The sequence below is a fragment of the Cynocephalus volans genome, chromosome 6, assembly GCF_027409185.1.
Source record: "Cynocephalus volans isolate mCynVol1 chromosome 6, mCynVol1.pri, whole genome shotgun sequence".
Taxonomy (NCBI): Eukaryota; Metazoa; Chordata; class Mammalia; order Dermoptera; family Cynocephalidae; genus Cynocephalus; species Cynocephalus volans.
In genome coordinates this window covers 94,259,534-94,275,960 of record NC_084465.1, presented here as the reverse complement: position 1 = coordinate 94,275,960, position 16,427 = coordinate 94,259,534, and the positions used below count along the sequence as shown (strand labels likewise).

Genomic DNA, 16,427 nt, shown 5'->3' with positions numbered 1-16,427 from the left:
GGAAGGATTACATGAACTCTTCCCTCAGAGCAATTGAAAGATCCTGCCAGAGAGAAGAGTAAAAACTGTGGGTCACATGCAGGTTATGTCGGGCCACCCCTGAGCTGGAACTCCAGCTTGTCTCTTCTCCTGTTTCCTCTTCCCACCTGTCTGGGCCACTAGCTGGGCATGTAGTCGAGGTGCTGGCTGCTCAGAGCCACATTTCAGATGGGGGGTTAGAGTGGAGGGCCTCTGGGCTTAGCTAGTCCACCCACTCTTCCTTCACCCAGTTCCTGGGACAGGGTCTGCCCCAAGTCACAAAATCAAACAGAAAAGACCTCAGAGGGAAAAGCAGTGTGACAGTGTTGCCAGAGAGCCCCCTTGCCTGAAAGGGAAGCCAGTGGGAGGGAACGGCCTCTGTTGACAGTACATTATGGGGGCTGGTCACATCTGGCGTGGGTGGGAAGGAGGGACTGTTGTGTCTGGTGGGGCTACTTCTAATGTCCTAAATGTGTCTCCAGGATTTCCCTCTCAACAGATTATCTTGATGATGTCACTGCCAAGTCGTGAAAAATGGATCAAGGGCACAGGCCGGCTTCAGGGAGGTCAAAGCAAGCAGTCATAATCTTGTCACTGGAAGATGGTTGCTTAAAGCAGGCAGTGCTTTGCTCTTTCTGATTTTGTCTATTTTCTATGTCTTGCCCTTCCTCCTTTGTGAGCTGAGGAGCCCATTTGCAGTTGGCAGCCGGATTCCTCTCCTGGAGCCCTGGTTCTCATCTGCCCCCTGGTTGTTGCATGCTCCCGTGGCAGGTTCCTGGAGAGCTGACCTCAGGGCATGCTGTGCTTGGCATGCTCGGGGAAGCAGGTGCCCTCCACACATTACCATGCCACCCCTGCTTAGAGCCACCCATGGCCCCGACATCTGCAGGAGCCAACCCAGCTGCTTCTATGACAACAAAGGTCTGCCTGACCCGTCCGGCATTTTCTCCTGCTGTTCCTAGTCATACGTTTGTAGTCAAGCCACATAAAACTGTGGATTGCTGGACACCCCTTCTTGTGTTTCTATGCCTCTTTTCTTGCAGTGTCCTCTTTCTGGAATCACCTGTCTCCAACTACCTCCCATGTAAGCAACTTCTTTTTTTTTTTTTGTCCTTTTTTGTGACCGGTAAGGGGATCACAACCCTTGGCTTGGTGTCGCCCGCACCGCGCTCAGCCAGTGAGCGCACCGGCCATCCCTATATAGGATCTGAACCCGCGGCAGGAGCGCCACTGTGCTCCCAGCGCCGCACTCTCCCGAGTGAGCCACGGGGTCGGCCCTAAGCAACTTCTCATCACCTTCAAGATCCAGTTCAAATGTCACCTCCGCTGTGTAGCCCTCTTAATTTCCCCACAGTATTAGTGACCCCCTCCCCTGTGCTCCTGCAGCCCCACCCTCTCTATTAGAAACTGTTTTGCCAGTCTTTTTATATTTATTCAGGTACGTGATATAACAAAGGAAAAAGTACATGAGCTTCGCCTTCAGGTCTGAGATTGAAACCTGCTCTGCCACTTATTAGCTGCATGTCTTTGCAAAAGTTATCGACTGTTGGGAGACTCTTCTGTCTTTGCTTGTAAATGGGCAGGATGAAACTATACTGAAATGTTTTGTTGAGGATGTAATGAACCAAACTGTGTTGTGCTTCGCACGGTTAGTTCTCAATAACCGGTAACGATGGTGGTTGTGGTTATTGTGATCACAATGGAATCATGAAATTTTAGAGCTGAAAGGGACCTGAGGGGTCATTCTCAGGCCTGCAAAGCCTGATTCCTACTCTCTTGTCAGTCATCCATCTTCTCCTTGAACTCTGCTTGGGATAGGGAGCTCGCTTTCTTTCTAATCTTTTATGACACTTAATGCTGATAGTGCAGAAGTTTGCTAGTAATTAGGCTGTTACTATGTGTATATTAGGGAGACTATTTTAAATTGTCAGTTATGCTAGCATGTATGTATATATGTATGTATGTATATGTGTATGTGTGTATAAATATTTATGTATGGATGCATGTCTGTACGTATTTAGTGATGTTTGACCATATGAGATTTCCTAAAGAGTCTTACTCAAAAAGCTGGGTTAGGAAGTCACAATGGAAATTAATCTCCAAAACAAAGTTGTGAGTAGCTTTGCGTTTTCTTAGACCTTTTATTTCTGGGTCTGTTTGCATCTGTGTTTTGCTTGCCTCTGAACAAAATGCCAGTAGAAATTGTGGCATGTAGGGTTGCTACAACCAGGAAACATACCCTGTCTGTGACAGATAAAGAGAGAACAAAACCTGAGTGACACAATAACGTGGTGCATCTAAAAATAGTAATATTTTGTTGACAGAAAACAAGCTTACTTTCTAATGTGATTTAGGAGCAAAGAATCTTAAGTTATTCTGTGGTACTTTGGCCTCAGTTTTCTCATCTGTAAAGTGGGAGTGTTGGGCACTCAGAGATGGGGAAAGGAGGAGGCAGAGGTGCACTGTGTCCCTGAGAACTAACTACCCTCTTCCTCATTCAACCAGAGCAGCTCTATCTTTATTTTTTGAGCTGAGGTATCCACTGAAGTCCCTTGTAAGATTAAATTTGAAATAAAATATTCTGTTGCTTCAAAAATTTATATACCTCTAAACTAGATTGCTTTCAGGCCCCTTCCTACTCTGAAAACTATTACGGCTCTAAAATGAAGCAAAGTTATATTTTTACCAACTTTCTAGTACATGTTTAGTTTTTAATAAATTTTCTAAAATGAAATAAAATCTCATTTCAGAAACTTTTTAAAAGATTTTTTTGTCTTTTCTCTCTGATTTGCTTAATTGCAGTGAAAGGTGGTTCCTTTTCTTTTTCTTCTGAAATTTGCTTTTCTCTAACTTAATCAAAGTCCCACTAACACTAGGAAAAAGTCACAGGCATGGTGTGGGAGGAAGGTGAATATCACCCTTTATCATTTTCTTTATCCTTGCATCGCAGGCCAGTCCTTGGAGAAACCATGACATAGTTAAAATATCAATTCAGCAATATCATCTCTCTTTTCAGCAATTTCTTTCCCCAAGTCTCTCCATCTGATCTTAAAGAATTATAAAGGCAGAACAAACATAAGATATATATATAAATAATTTTTTACCTAAATTCTTCACTTTACAGATGTGGAAAGTGGGATCCTGTGAAGGGGACAGATTGTATAGGATAAGGTAATGAGCCATCACTCCACCTCTGGTCTTCTCTAGTTCACTTCCCTTGTAGTAGGTCTAGGAAACCTGCTGGTGCTTCAGTTTTCTTATTATGAGATGGGGATGATAATAATAGTATCTGCCTCATGGAGTTGTTTTGAGTATTACATGAGGGTGGAACTCCAATACGTGTTTGCTGTTATTACCACTAGGATGCTTCTGTATTCTGACAGCAGGCTGCCCAAGGGGCACGCACTGATGGAAATACCCCATTTGGGAACCATGCTCCTGTCTTCTATCCCCAAAACAAGTCGCTAAAATAATTTCTTCTTTTGGCATCCTCTTACCCCAGGTTACTGTTCCCTGCTGGGTGACACTGGAGGAGTAATTGTTTTTTTTTTTTCAAATAGATGAATTCCATGTTAAAATATTGGCTGCTTAATGTTACCTTTGCCTGGTAATAATGCCTTAACTCAGTGAAGATGTACGTGCCTCCAGAAAATCTTTAAGGACTGACTTTAATGGGGTGACTTCAGATTCTGTGGCAGGTGAGAGGGCAAGTCATTTTTTATCAAACGGGTCTGTCATCTCACCTTGTGGGACCAGGTACCTTCTGTGCTAGAATGTGTGGGCCAGCCATGCCACCCTCATCACTCGCACCTCTAGTTCCTGGAAAATGGATGCCAATTACCAGGCGGGTGAGCATTCAGGATTTACACACCATCATTTTGTTCCTTGGTCAAGGTCACATGAATGGAAATTTATCTGAGCAGTGAAGAAAAACTAGTCCTCACCTTTAAGTTTATCTTACTTTTGAGAAGCAGGCAATTATCTGATGGATGGAAAAGAGTCCTGGGAGTGTGACGAAAGAAATATTACCTGCCAGTGAGGAAAGATACTGAGTGGGCGTGCTGCATCCGGAGTCTCAGGAACCCTGAGTCCCAGGTCTGAAATGGCCCCTAGGAAATGGTGGTGGCTTCACCTAGAAGGGAGTTTGATGACCAGTTCTGTCATGTCAGGGCTGCAGTCAGGTTGAGCACAACCTTTTCCTTTCCTTTCCTTTCCCTTCCTTTTTTCCTTCCTTGTCCTCTTCTTTTTTCTCCATCTCTCTCTCTTAACTCCCCTCTCCTCCCCCTCCCAGCAATATTCCTGGTCCCACTCTTCCAGAGCATTCTACTTTATTGACAATGTGAATGACCTAGGGGAGCACTGACAGTTAGTTGCAGCTTTGTGGAGCTGAAACTTTGCCGGAGTCAACAGGAGCCAATAGGGAGCCCTGCAGGAGTAGTGTGGACCCTACGTGCCCACTGTCGCTTTATTTTCTCCTTTTTATTTTGCAGCATGAGCGAGAGAGGGAGAGATATAGATATAGATAGCTAGATAGATAGATAGACAGACAGACAGACAGACAGATAGATAGATAGATATAGAGATAGAGAGAGAGAGAGAGAGGAAAAGTTTCATTAGCAGGAAACCATCAGGCCTTTCTAGGTGTGTTGTGTGGGCGGTTACTTTCGTCCCTGTCACTTGCGTTAGGATTTCAGAAAGGGCCCGGCTCTGGCGGGCGTGTGAGGGGCGCGGGCAAGGACAGCTCGGGCCGGACCTCCGCGGAGCCCCCGGGGGGCCACGACCCGGGCCGGCGAGGGTCCCGCGGGCGGCCGACCGTTGTCGCCGGCGGCGTCCGGGCTTGTCAGCAGAGCCGCGGGCAGGTGAGGGCGGGGCGGGGGCGGGGCGGGGCGCGGGCTCCCGCCGCTGTCCTCGCACTTCTCACTCTCTCCCTCCTCTTCCTCGCTTCCTCTCCTCCCCGCCCAGCCCTCCCTCTCTCCTCGGAATCCTTCAGCGGCCACACCGATCGCTTTTGTTTTGAAGGAAAGAAAGAAAGAATCCGAATAGACCTCTCTCTAGTGCTCTCTCCCGGAGCAGCAGCGCAGTCCCTGTCCCCACCCCCGGGCATGAGCTCGCTACCATGGCTGGTTCCCGCAGCTGTCACCGGGGCGCACCTGGGGACCGGGTCGCCCGCGATCTGAGTCCACTCTAAGTCCGGGTCTGGGGGCGCACTGAGAAAGTGACAGGCACGAGCGCGCCGCGCCCTCCCGGCCGGGGACCACGGGCCGGACCGGCGACCCGGCGAGGAGGCGGGGAGGGGACAGCCCAAAGTCTCTCAGCCTCACCGCCGCTGATAACCTGCAGCTATGGAGTCCCCGACCAAGGAGATTGAAGAATTCGAGAGCAACTCCCTGAAATACCTGCAACCGGAACAGATCGAGAAAATCTGGCTTCGGCTCCGCGGGCTGTAAGTAAAACCTATTTACTTCTCTTGCCCTATTTCCCTCTCCCGTCCTTATTTCACTACACACTCACAGCCACTGCTCACCTCATTCCCGCATGGCCCTTTAAATACAGCCCTAGAAGTTCCACAATTGCTTCTCTGTTAATTACAGTCTCTGCGACCTTCCTTCCAACACAGAGAGGGTTGTCTTTCTGTTTTAGAATGCCTTGCTACTTCCAAGTCATGCTGTCATGAAGCATGGGACTGGAGATGGCCTTAGATGTGGCAGTTGTAGTAGCACAATATGCAAGGATGTATTTCTGGTCCTTTTTGCCCAGGGAGAAAAGTTTGGGGACCACTGGCAGGGACTTTTAATCAAAGAAAGAGCTTTTCTCTGCAAACTGCTTGCAAGCCCGCACCTTGGCAGGTGGTCCAAGAACTTACCAACTGTTAAAATTCAGCATGCATTTTGTCTGCTAAATTCTCTTCTCCCTCTCCGTAGCCCAGTTCAACTTCTGATATTATCTTAGGATTCTTTCTAGCAGAAAAATGCTTACTAGAGGGAAGGGCTACTGTGGAGAAAGTGGGAGTCAGGAGCAATATTGGAGTTTCCTAGCAATATTTGAATAGTGAAATAGGATATTTGATTTTAATATAATGGCCAGAATTCTGTTTGGACTGATGGACGGAGATCTCTGAATTTCATTAACTTCGTTGGGTTCTATTCGGTTTTAGGTTCTGAGGAGCGTAGACCTGAAAATATGTGGTATTTTCTGGGAGAAGGTTGCATAAACAATGAACTGCTGGTGGCCCCAGTCGGGAAGCCGTAGTGATAGCTGTACATTTCCAGCTTGCTCCTCAATTGACCAGGCAGCTCCCAAAGATACCTACTCATTTCATCAGCTGTTTTACATCAGATACCTAGTGCCGTTTTAAAAAATAGTTTTCTTCCAAGTATGAGATATTCTCCATATGTCCCATTCCTTGTATCTATTCTTGTATATTCTGCAGACATTCTGTTACTACCAAGGGCAGTGATGGAAAAATAAGCTCCCTTCCAATTTGTTTGTTGTTTTGCTGCTGTTACCGTTTTTGAAAGCACACACACATGAAACAAATTTAAAAAGGTGCTGATCTAAATTAGCTTCGTCTTAAGGAAGACCACATCCCAACCAGGATATTCTAAGTTTCTAAGGGGAGATAATAGGTAGCATGTGTTTTTTTAAGGGGCCCCTATTTAAAGTGCATTTTATGAAAGCCCTTCCATTGATAATCCAAGTGAGCCTCATTGCCATTGAGCTAAATGGGGAGCCATGCCAAATAATTTGATGTTTGACTTGTCTGGCCACCGCAAGTGGAAGCTGTAAACTTATTTGTAAATCTTGTCTCTCTGGCTGGCAGGCTCTCCTGACAGTTTAGGTGCGTGCAATGAAGCAGCTTCTTCAGAGCGCTGTTTACAGTAAGCTCACATTATATGCACTAAACATTACATCTGATTATGTTGTGCTGCACACAGGAAGTTTGTTGTGTCCACAAAGTCTGGGTCAGACGTATACAATGTGAAAATGTTGTCAAGCTGGTTTCCTTGCTGTCCCAACTAGACAGACTCATATCCACACACTCAGGAACTGCTTCCCTTGGTCTTCTTTTCAATTCTAACCGACTCCATGGAGCTATTCAGGCTGGAGACAAGTGTCTGGCCAAATCAGCAAAGCTGAGGGGGGAACTTGTGTGAAAAAGCATTTAGCACTTACAACACAGTCTTGTAGCTTTCTCAGTTTCATATCTGTTAGGTTTCTCTCTCCAAGGTGTTGCGGTGGGATGTATCCACATTTTCATTTTCTAGTCTCTTATATCTATCCAGAACCTGGTGGGTGATTCTTCTCCAAATTAGTGTTTTTGAATTCCTCTCTCTATCCATCCTGCTGAAACACCCTGCCCAACAGCAACCCATGAGACTTTTAGCTTCACTTTCTAATTTGAAAAGGGCATGTTATTTGTCATTATTGTATATATTTTCACCATTATATCTCTTCCTACCACCTTTTAAAAAACAACAACAACAAAACAGCAGTGCTGGAATAAGTTGCTAAAAACTCTGGAAACCAAAGCACATGCTCATTTTTACAACTTGGAATAACACTTCTTCAGTCCACAAAATAGAAAACCTTAGGAGATGGATGGGTGTGTGTATATTTGTCCACACCACAGATTGTTGGTAAGAGAAAGCAAACTGCTCTTTCAACATTTTAGAAAGGTGTAATAGCCACAATTGGATTTTCATATTAATTTATTACCATGACACCCTTATAGAAAGGGCTTAATAAATGACCACAGATGGTCATGAATTCAGTTCAGCTTATCTGAGAGCCATCTAAGTCCAGAACTTGATAATTTTATGCCTGGATTACTCAATGGTATCTTTCTTGTCTCCTTCTTGCCACTATCTCCCCTATTTAATATATTGTTGAATTTTTCACCTCTTCCATTAGGATGTAAGTTCCATGAGGACAGATATTTTATGTGTCTTGCTTACAGCTATACCTCTAGTGCCTAGACAGGTTTGGCACATAGTAGGTGCTCAATTAATAGGTGATGAAGGAAGCATAAAAACCCAGTGTGAGCTTTTTTTTTTTTTAAATTTTTTTAATTTTTTTTTTTTTAATTTTATTTTGTCGATATACATTGTGGCTGATTATTGCTCCCCATCACCAAAACCTCCCTCCCTTCTCCCTCCCCCCTCCCCCCCAACAATGTCCTTTCTGTTTGCTTGTCGTATCAACTTCAAATAATTGTGGAGTGTGAGCTTTTTAATATTCAGAATTATGATAAATGTATGTTTGGGTCAGCTTATGGGTCACGAGGCCGACCAACACACCATGCCATGAGCTGGCTGGGAGACAGGTTTTCTTAGTCTCATTTCCCAGGTTAGGGCACAGAAATCTAAGCTGAGATGGAAACTGGGAAGGATCTGGCAAAACCACAATCCAGGGCTGAATTTCACTGTTGTGTTTACCGAGGTTCTCTCTTTCCCTTCCTTATATCTCCCATTTTCTGCACTGGTGAGAAGTGGTCTTTACCAGCAGCAAGGGGATTTCTGTGGTTGTCATCTGCAAAGATTCAACAACACAGGATAATACTCTGTCTTCTATGCATTCCAATCCCAGCCATCCCCTGCCGTCCCTTCTTCTCTCCAGCCCTTCTTACAATCTGAATACTGCATTGTTTACTTATTTATTATGTTATTGTCTGTCTCCCTCAACAAGAATATAAGCTGCGTGAAAACAGGGTTTTTGTTTTGCTTTGGTCAGTGGTTTACCCCCAGTGTAGCTGTTTCACATGTTCTTTGGGAAAGAATCAGGAATAACTCTTAACCTAGCATTGTAGCATCCCTAACGTGTGATAGTGCATCAAATACTGGAAATATGAATTTTAAACACTATGTACCCCAGCTGAGATGATAAAAACCTGCAAACCTAGGTGTTTACCATTATGATGACTCCCACGTCCCTTGAGGCAGGTGCTGCAGAGAGGTCGACTGTGATTTGAGTGGTGTGGTGTTCTCAGCCTCTGTCTGCAGTCCTGCCACCTCTTAGACACATGTCCACATTTCTCTAAATTGGAAGGGAACCAATACTGCATATCTGAGCTTTCTTAATTAAATCTGCCAGAGGGATGCTGTCCTCTTACTTTTCTGGGAAGAGCCTCATTTTTACTTTTCCATAAACCTCAGTTGTCCTCTGTGAGCTGTTGTCATGCCTCTTTCCTCTGTAGGAGTGGGTAGAATTTGTAAGAGCCACTCCCCATGACCTTTCTGTTACAGAATCTTCCAATCAGGGAAAAAGAAGACTATGGGTGTTCTTTATTCTCCCGATGCTATGGGAAGCTTCTTGGCTACTTGGCCTTGAGCTGTTGGGTCATCACTTACACCTTAGGTCCTGACCAAGAGTTTTTCTATTGTCAGCCTATATGATGACAAAAAGTTGTTTCTATGCTGTTTTTTTTTTAATTGAGATCAAGAGGACAAGTTTCGCTCATTCCTTGGCATTTATTACCACACTTGTAATTATCTAAGCTACCATGTATTCACTTTGCCCATCTTTGAGGTAGTCAGTGTAATGCATTTTATGTTTTACAACACTCTATTAAGATGCTGCTGCTTTCTTTTTTGCATTAGCTAAAGTAATATTATGAATACAATGGCAAATAAATGGCTATTAGGTTAATGGATTGTGACAACCATTGTGTTTGTCTATCCAGCAAACTTTCCCATCTCCCTTGCTATGGCAACAGCCCCTGCTCCCACCCCACGCCTACACTTCACCATAGTGATGGGCTCATGGTCCAGGACTGGCCAATCATCGGGTTTCATCTTCTTGGCAATAGCAGTTGGTCTCAAGTAGGGCATGAAACCCAAATGGGAGCATTAGAGACTTTCATTGATAATTCTATATTGGCCAGGGGGCAGTGATTCTGTTCTCTTCTTCTGGGCTTTCATAGTGGCTGCCAGTGGATCCATTTCCCACCTTATGGAGAAGACCTTTCCATGATAGGAGACAGTGAGGCCAACACTCAAAGAGAAGCAGAGGCAAGAAGATGGATGGAGTCCCTGGGTTGGCTCCAGAGGCCCTGGCTCCTACTGATGTTTCTTTGATTCTGTCAGCTATCTCAGCTACACCAGCTTTCTCAGCTACACCAGCTATCTCAGCTATACCAGCTTTCTCAGTTACGTCAGGTTCTGTTTTTGCTTAGGCTGTTTTGGGTTTGGTTTTCCGAAAGAGTCTTAACTGATACCCCACTAATGTAAGAGAACTTAAGTGACTCTTCCAAACCACATGGCAAAGATAGGAGAGAAAGTCACAGACAAAGAAGCCTGGATCTTTGGTTTTAAATTTCTTACCTAAGCCCCTCACTCTGTATTTTCTTTCTACTCGTCTGAATTTTTTAATAGTGTAATCTATGTTCAGACAAGGTGAGTTTCCTCAATTAACATTTGCTGAATGTCTATTATGTGCCAGACACTTTGCTAAGCTCTGGGTATGCAAAAGTAGAGGAGATACTTACCGGACCTTCAGCACTTCACAGGCTAAGGGGGGAAACTGACGTGAGTACCTGGAAGTGGTGTATAGTTACAGTGGGATGGATGAGGTGGAGCTCCCTCTGCCTGGGAGGGCCAGAGAAGGTGTTACAGACTGTGGTGAACTCTTGGGGCAGTCCACGAGGAGCTGTGTATTTGTTTGGGGCAGAGTCCTTAGAGAGTCACAAGAAAGAAACTTACAGATTCCTTTCATTGATGTCAGTCTTTTGCAAAGATGCAAAAAATCCTTTTGCAAAGATTTGGGAAAAACAAAGAGTCCTCCAGTCAGCCCAGAATAAACCAGCCCAGAATTCTGAGCTGTTATGGACTACTGGAAAAGCTGCTTATACATACTAGTCATATTGCTTGAGTAATAGTGAACTTCTCTATGTTTACCTCTCCTTGATAATACCCAAAGGATTGGGTGTGGTTGAGTCTGTCTGCTGTCATTCAACATGGAATTACTGGACAGAAACCTTCTAGGTCACTTCAGAAGTAGTTAGCCCCTGAACTGGTTCAGGTAACGAGGTTACCTTCTCTTGCAAATCAATCTTCAAGAGCCCTAGTTACCTTTGTTAAAAGGTTGCTTGTGGTATCCTCTTGCAGCTCATCCAGTGCAATAGTGAGGGATAGTTCAGGAATGGAAGGAACACTGTGTGCAAAGGGACAGAGGCCTGGGAGACCTTGACACCTCAAGGAGGGGTGAGAAAAAATGCTGGAAAGGAAGGCATGGGCCAGGTACTGACACATGGAATCTTACAAAATTTTTACTTCGTTTTACTCAAAATTACAATTACAGAATTATAATTATAGTTTAAGGAGGTGAATATTTGAACATATTTTACTACACAACAAAAAAGTGTTGTGTTCCAGGAACTCGTCATTCACACCTTCCAGAGAAAATTGTTTTTTGACACATGCTATTTTAAGGAATTTGCATTTTATCCTTTCAGTTGTAAGGATTTGTTAAAAGATTTTAAGCTGGAGAGTAACAAAATGAAATTGGAATTTGGGGATGGTAATTCTAGAAGAAGTAGGGAAGACAGATTAGAGATGAGACCCGTTGGAGAAGATGCCTGAATTGGGGTAGTGCCACTTGAGATGAAAGGACAGGGCGCTTCTTTGAAATGCACAGGACTTAGATGTTGAGCAGAGAAAGAGAAGGAGAAGCTGTCCTCCAGGTTTGCTTTGGCTTGATGTCCTAGTGAGTTTGGTGCTGCTTGCCTTGTTAGCAGAGAAGAGCAGGGTTGGACAGAGAAGAGCAGGCTAAGACAAAGCAGAGCGATAAACTTGGGTGTAGACTGGTTGAACTGGTAGCCTCTGGAATGTCCAAGTAGCTGTGGTGACAGTAATCCGGAACTAGGGAGAGACCTTCAGCCACAGTGGTGGGTCTGAGAGTCTTGGTTCTGAGTTGAAGCCTTGGAAACAGATGACCCAGGGAAGAGTGTGTTGACCGGAACTTCATCAAAAAAGCAATTTCAGAAGAATAATTTTTAAAATTGTTGTTTATTTCCCCCAGATTACATATTTAGTGTGTTAATTGGCCCTTCCACATCCTTCCCATTTAATTGGAAATGCCAGATGGTTCAGCACATTTTTATTAAGCTCCTATTATGTACTAGGTATGAAAATATCCGAAAAGCCCTAACTTCAGGAAACTTAGAGTCTAGTTAGGGACACAAGCTAGTTCTTATATGTGTGAAAATTTTAAAAATGACCATAAAAAGGAGGGCAATCATTAGTTGCTAAATGAGTGATACTGACACCATGTGCTAGGGTTCAGAGAAGGAAGACATGTTCCAGCAATTGTTTTTGAGTCTCTCTTTTACTAATAAGGATCAAGTTAAGTCTCCCTGACATACATTCTTAATGTACAATGGGGAAAAGAGTTAAATTTCAAAAAAGGTAAGTAGATCCTTGCATTTAGAGTGAAATTTTCTTTACTTAATTACTAATACAGTTTATTAATTCATCATCACTTGCTTATAATTTGGTTGTGCTAACTTATTAACTAATTCCAACTCAATATTTAGTAGCTAAGTGTTTATTATTTTGGCCAAGTTTTATAGCATGCCTCTGTTGGTTGGGAAGCAGCCCTTAGCAGAGAGGTTTCTGCATTTCTAGCCCCACTTTTCTGTCTTTGATTTTCTTTGGTTCATAGAAAATATTTTCTTCAGTTCCCATTTCCTCATACGGAGTGAAAGTGCTTATGTGAAGGTAACCTACTTTTTGAGAAATAATTAAGAAAAATAATTGTTAAATTTGAGGCACATAAAACATTCTGTGACAGCCTTGGAGAATGACCATCATAGTTTCCTATTAGTAATAAAAAAAGAATTCTACAATGAATGAAGTACTATTTCTGGAGAAGGCATACTGAATCCAGATAAAGGGTTGGTATTCTTTAGGCTTTTATTGGAGTGTATCCTTTATTTAAAGTCCTCTTGACAGCTGTTACTAAACAAAATAAACAAGTCTTAATGAGTGTAAGAAAGACCTAGGTATTCCTAGGTTGTGAAATTACAAAAAAGCTTATGAGAATAATTCAGTCAAGAAGATATAAAAACGAGTAATTATGGGTAGTGAGTTTTGTTTATATATTTGAAGGAATACACACACACCTATATACAGGAAACTCAATCCTCACTCATTCTCTTAGCAAACATTTCTCTAACACTTACCATATAGTGGGGAACAAGACAGAGGCTTCCTCCCTCAGGGAGTGTTCAGCCTACAGGTTGAGGCAAGTATTAAGTACTATTTCCACACATAAATTTACTGTGCTGAGTGCCACAGAGAAGTTCAGGGTACTATGAAAATATCTAAGAGGGGCCAAACCTGATCTAAGATTCAGAGAAGGCTTCTCTGAAGAAGTGAGATTTAAGCTGAGCGATGAATAATATGTAGGTATTAGTTAAGTAAAGAGTTGGGGAAGAGAGTTCTAGAGTATTCCAGGCCTGGGAGCTTTACACATACAAAGATCCAGACAGGAAGGAACAGAGAGCCTCTGAGAAAATGAGAGAATGCCCAGTGGCTGCAGCATAGACAGTAAGGACCAAGGACCAAAGGCTCCAAACACATCTGGAGAGGGGCCAAATCCAGCCTCATCCACCAGGGGGCCTTAAGAATGGGAAGCCATTGTCTGCAGAGATGGATTTGAGAACTTCTCAGGATGTAGGCTCAATAGGACTTGGATATGGGGATGAGAAAGAAAGTGGAATCTTGGAAAACTCCCAGGTTTTTAGCTTGAATCCCCAGGTGCTATTTACTTAGATCAGGAGGGAGGAACACGTTTGCAGGTTTGGTTGTATGTGGGAGTAAAATGAATGGGGGTAGAGATCCTGAATTCAGTTTTGGCCATATTGACTATGAGGGTCCTATAAGATGCCCCTGAGAGGGGACGTATGGTGAAAGCATGAGCAGCTGGAGAAGTGAGTCTGGAGATTAAAAGAAAGGACTGGATTGGAGAGATAATGTACAGGCCAGCAAAGGGAGAAGAAAAAACTATATGTGTGCTTGTGTCTGAATGGCATTAAATTAATATTTCTATAAATTTTACAAGTAGAAAGAACACAGTTTAGTGTGAACCCCTAAGAGTCTGACAGAAGCTGCCGTGAGACCAAAAGTTTATGTATATTCTTTCATTGGCATTTACTTGTTCAGCATTTGGGAGTCAATGTACATAGCTTTGCTTGAAACTCTTACGTTGACTATTTGGTGCAGGTGCCCACCACCACATAGGTTTGAAACAGGGACAGAAACCTGGAGGTAGGCATGGTCATTCCCAGTATTCCAAGGGCAGAAAGAGGCCATGACCCAGGGAGCCAAATGGGATGGGGCCTCATCACGGACCTTCAGGGAACTACAGGGCACAGCTAGGCAGCCTGGAGCCCAGCCCACTGCAGCTGGGCCTGGTGAAGGCTTTCTGGACCCTGCAGGAGGCCTTTCTGCTGCTTAGGCTCCACTGAATGGGCTCAACCTCCCGGCCCCTGCTCCAGAGGTGCCTCATGATGGACACGGCTGGCCTCATCTCTTGGTGCAGTCCACAGTTCCTGCCATGGCGCTCAGCCCTCCCAGCCCCACACCACCTCCGCGTCATTCATGGCCTTCTTTTGCTCTTTAAGGCCTTCCCAAAGTGCTTCCCCCTCCTTCTGTTTCCACCCTCCAGCAAGGGCCTCCCCTGCAGAGACCCAGTATTCAATATTCTGCTGAAATACAGCTTTCTTTGAAGCCCACCAGGAGAGTGACAGTTTAGACAATCAAGATGAGAGTGCATTGGGCATTTTGGCTGAAAGCCGCTATTGGACATTCAAAGACCATTGAACTGTTGTTTATCTGCATTTCAAACAACCAAAATGCTTAAATAACCAGTACTTTTCCTACACTCTACAGACACACCTAGAAAATATGGTAATGAATGATTAATCTTTGAAAGCTACTTGTAGGTGTGCTTTAGGAGTAATTCAAATGCACACTAATATCCCACCACCTTTTCCTCTCGCTCTCTGACTCTTATGTAAGGATGAACTCTGAGGGGTCCTACAATACCTTTAGATGAAGCCCTGTGAAAATAAGTAAAGTATATTTAGTTTCATGTGGTTTTTACTGGAAACCCTGTTGGCTAACTGTGAGGAACTACATACACTTTTGTAAATTGGCTCCTGTGTAGCTCATTTGTGAAATATAAGGATTAATTATCATAAATCAAGCATCATGGACGCTGTTTAGAACTGCCATTCTGTCTATAAAACCACTGACTGAAATTAGTCATTGTTAAAAAAAAAAATGAAAGAATTTTTCGAAGCTGCCATTTCTGGTAGATTTGGCATAGTTTCAGTGAAGGTAACTACTATAGCTCAGAAGAATTTGGTTCCAATGCTCAACTGATTTCAGTTGGCAGAAGAGCTCAAAATGGTCCCTATAAAGGCATCTTTTGAGTTTTGTTTTCTGTATTTTGGACAACGGCTTCATTTTGCCATATTTAAATTGTTGAGATCTATAGAGCTATGTCCAGAGAGGCTTACACAGATGCTGCTGCTAGGGGATCGAGTTTTAGAGGTAATAGGAGGGACTTCTCCCAACGAGCTGTGGCACTGACTCAAATTCACCTGGAGTTGTAAATGACCAAAGCTGCTTTCTGCCAGGAGTAGGTTTTGATAAGAGTTGAGAGGAAGGATGTGAGTGGAGACAGGGGGTGAATGCTACTGGAGTGGACAAGAAAGCCTTAGGAAAATTAGACTGTCATTGAAGTTGAACTCGGCGGAAGATACAGTTTTTGTTCTGACTAAATCTATAGGGGGAAAGGCAAAGTAGAGAATTGAAACAGCTCTCTAGATAATTCAATTTTAAAAAACCTCCCGCTTCTCTAATTACAGGGATATGTCTGTGAAGAGTGAGATTTTGTTTTAATCCTTTGGGTTTATCTCCACTTTGGCAGTGCTGCCACAGATATTAAGAGATATTTTTGATTTCAGCCTTCCTCATTGATGTTTATTTAAATAGGAGCCAGGCTCCCAGGAAGGAGGTCACAAAAATCTCTTCCAGTTCCACCCACACAGTTTTGCTGTACTTATAACACAGCAAGTGGTTGTAAATACGTGAATAGAGAAATAAATCATTTATGCAAAACAAAACATACTACTTGGACTTCTGCAAGCATGACATTTACTTTCTATTTTCTTTCTCTAAAAACCTTTTCATATTTTTTCACTGGTGCTACCGATTAGCTCACTGCCTAGCTTTAGGCAATGGGTTTTTTAGAAAAGAAATAATGTGTGGTCTGCTCAAAAAATCTTTCTTTCCAAAGGAAGATTTCAGGTTTTTGGGGGGAGAGGTCCCATTGTAGAGCCTCGTAATCCTGGGAATTTCTAACCCAGGCTCAGGAGAGAGGTAGGCATGAACAGGAGATTTGGA

General features: G+C 43.5%; 1 protein-coding gene across 3 annotated transcripts in view; it reads left to right on the top strand.

The window, feature by feature from the left end:
* The window catches only part of PDE1C (phosphodiesterase 1C), a 622,342-nt gene that overhangs the window by 323,052 nt on the left and 282,863 nt on the right, over positions 1–16,427 (top strand). Inside the window, exon 1 of one of the 3 annotated variants that reach the window (XM_063100845.1) lies at positions 5,361–5,461. The exons of the other annotated variants lie outside the window; for them this stretch is intronic. Coding sequence (XP_062956915.1) covers positions 5,361–5,461 — 101 coding nt within the window. Of the gene's footprint in view, positions 1–5,360; positions 5,462–16,427 lie in introns of those variants that run through there. 3 annotated transcript variants of the gene reach the window in all.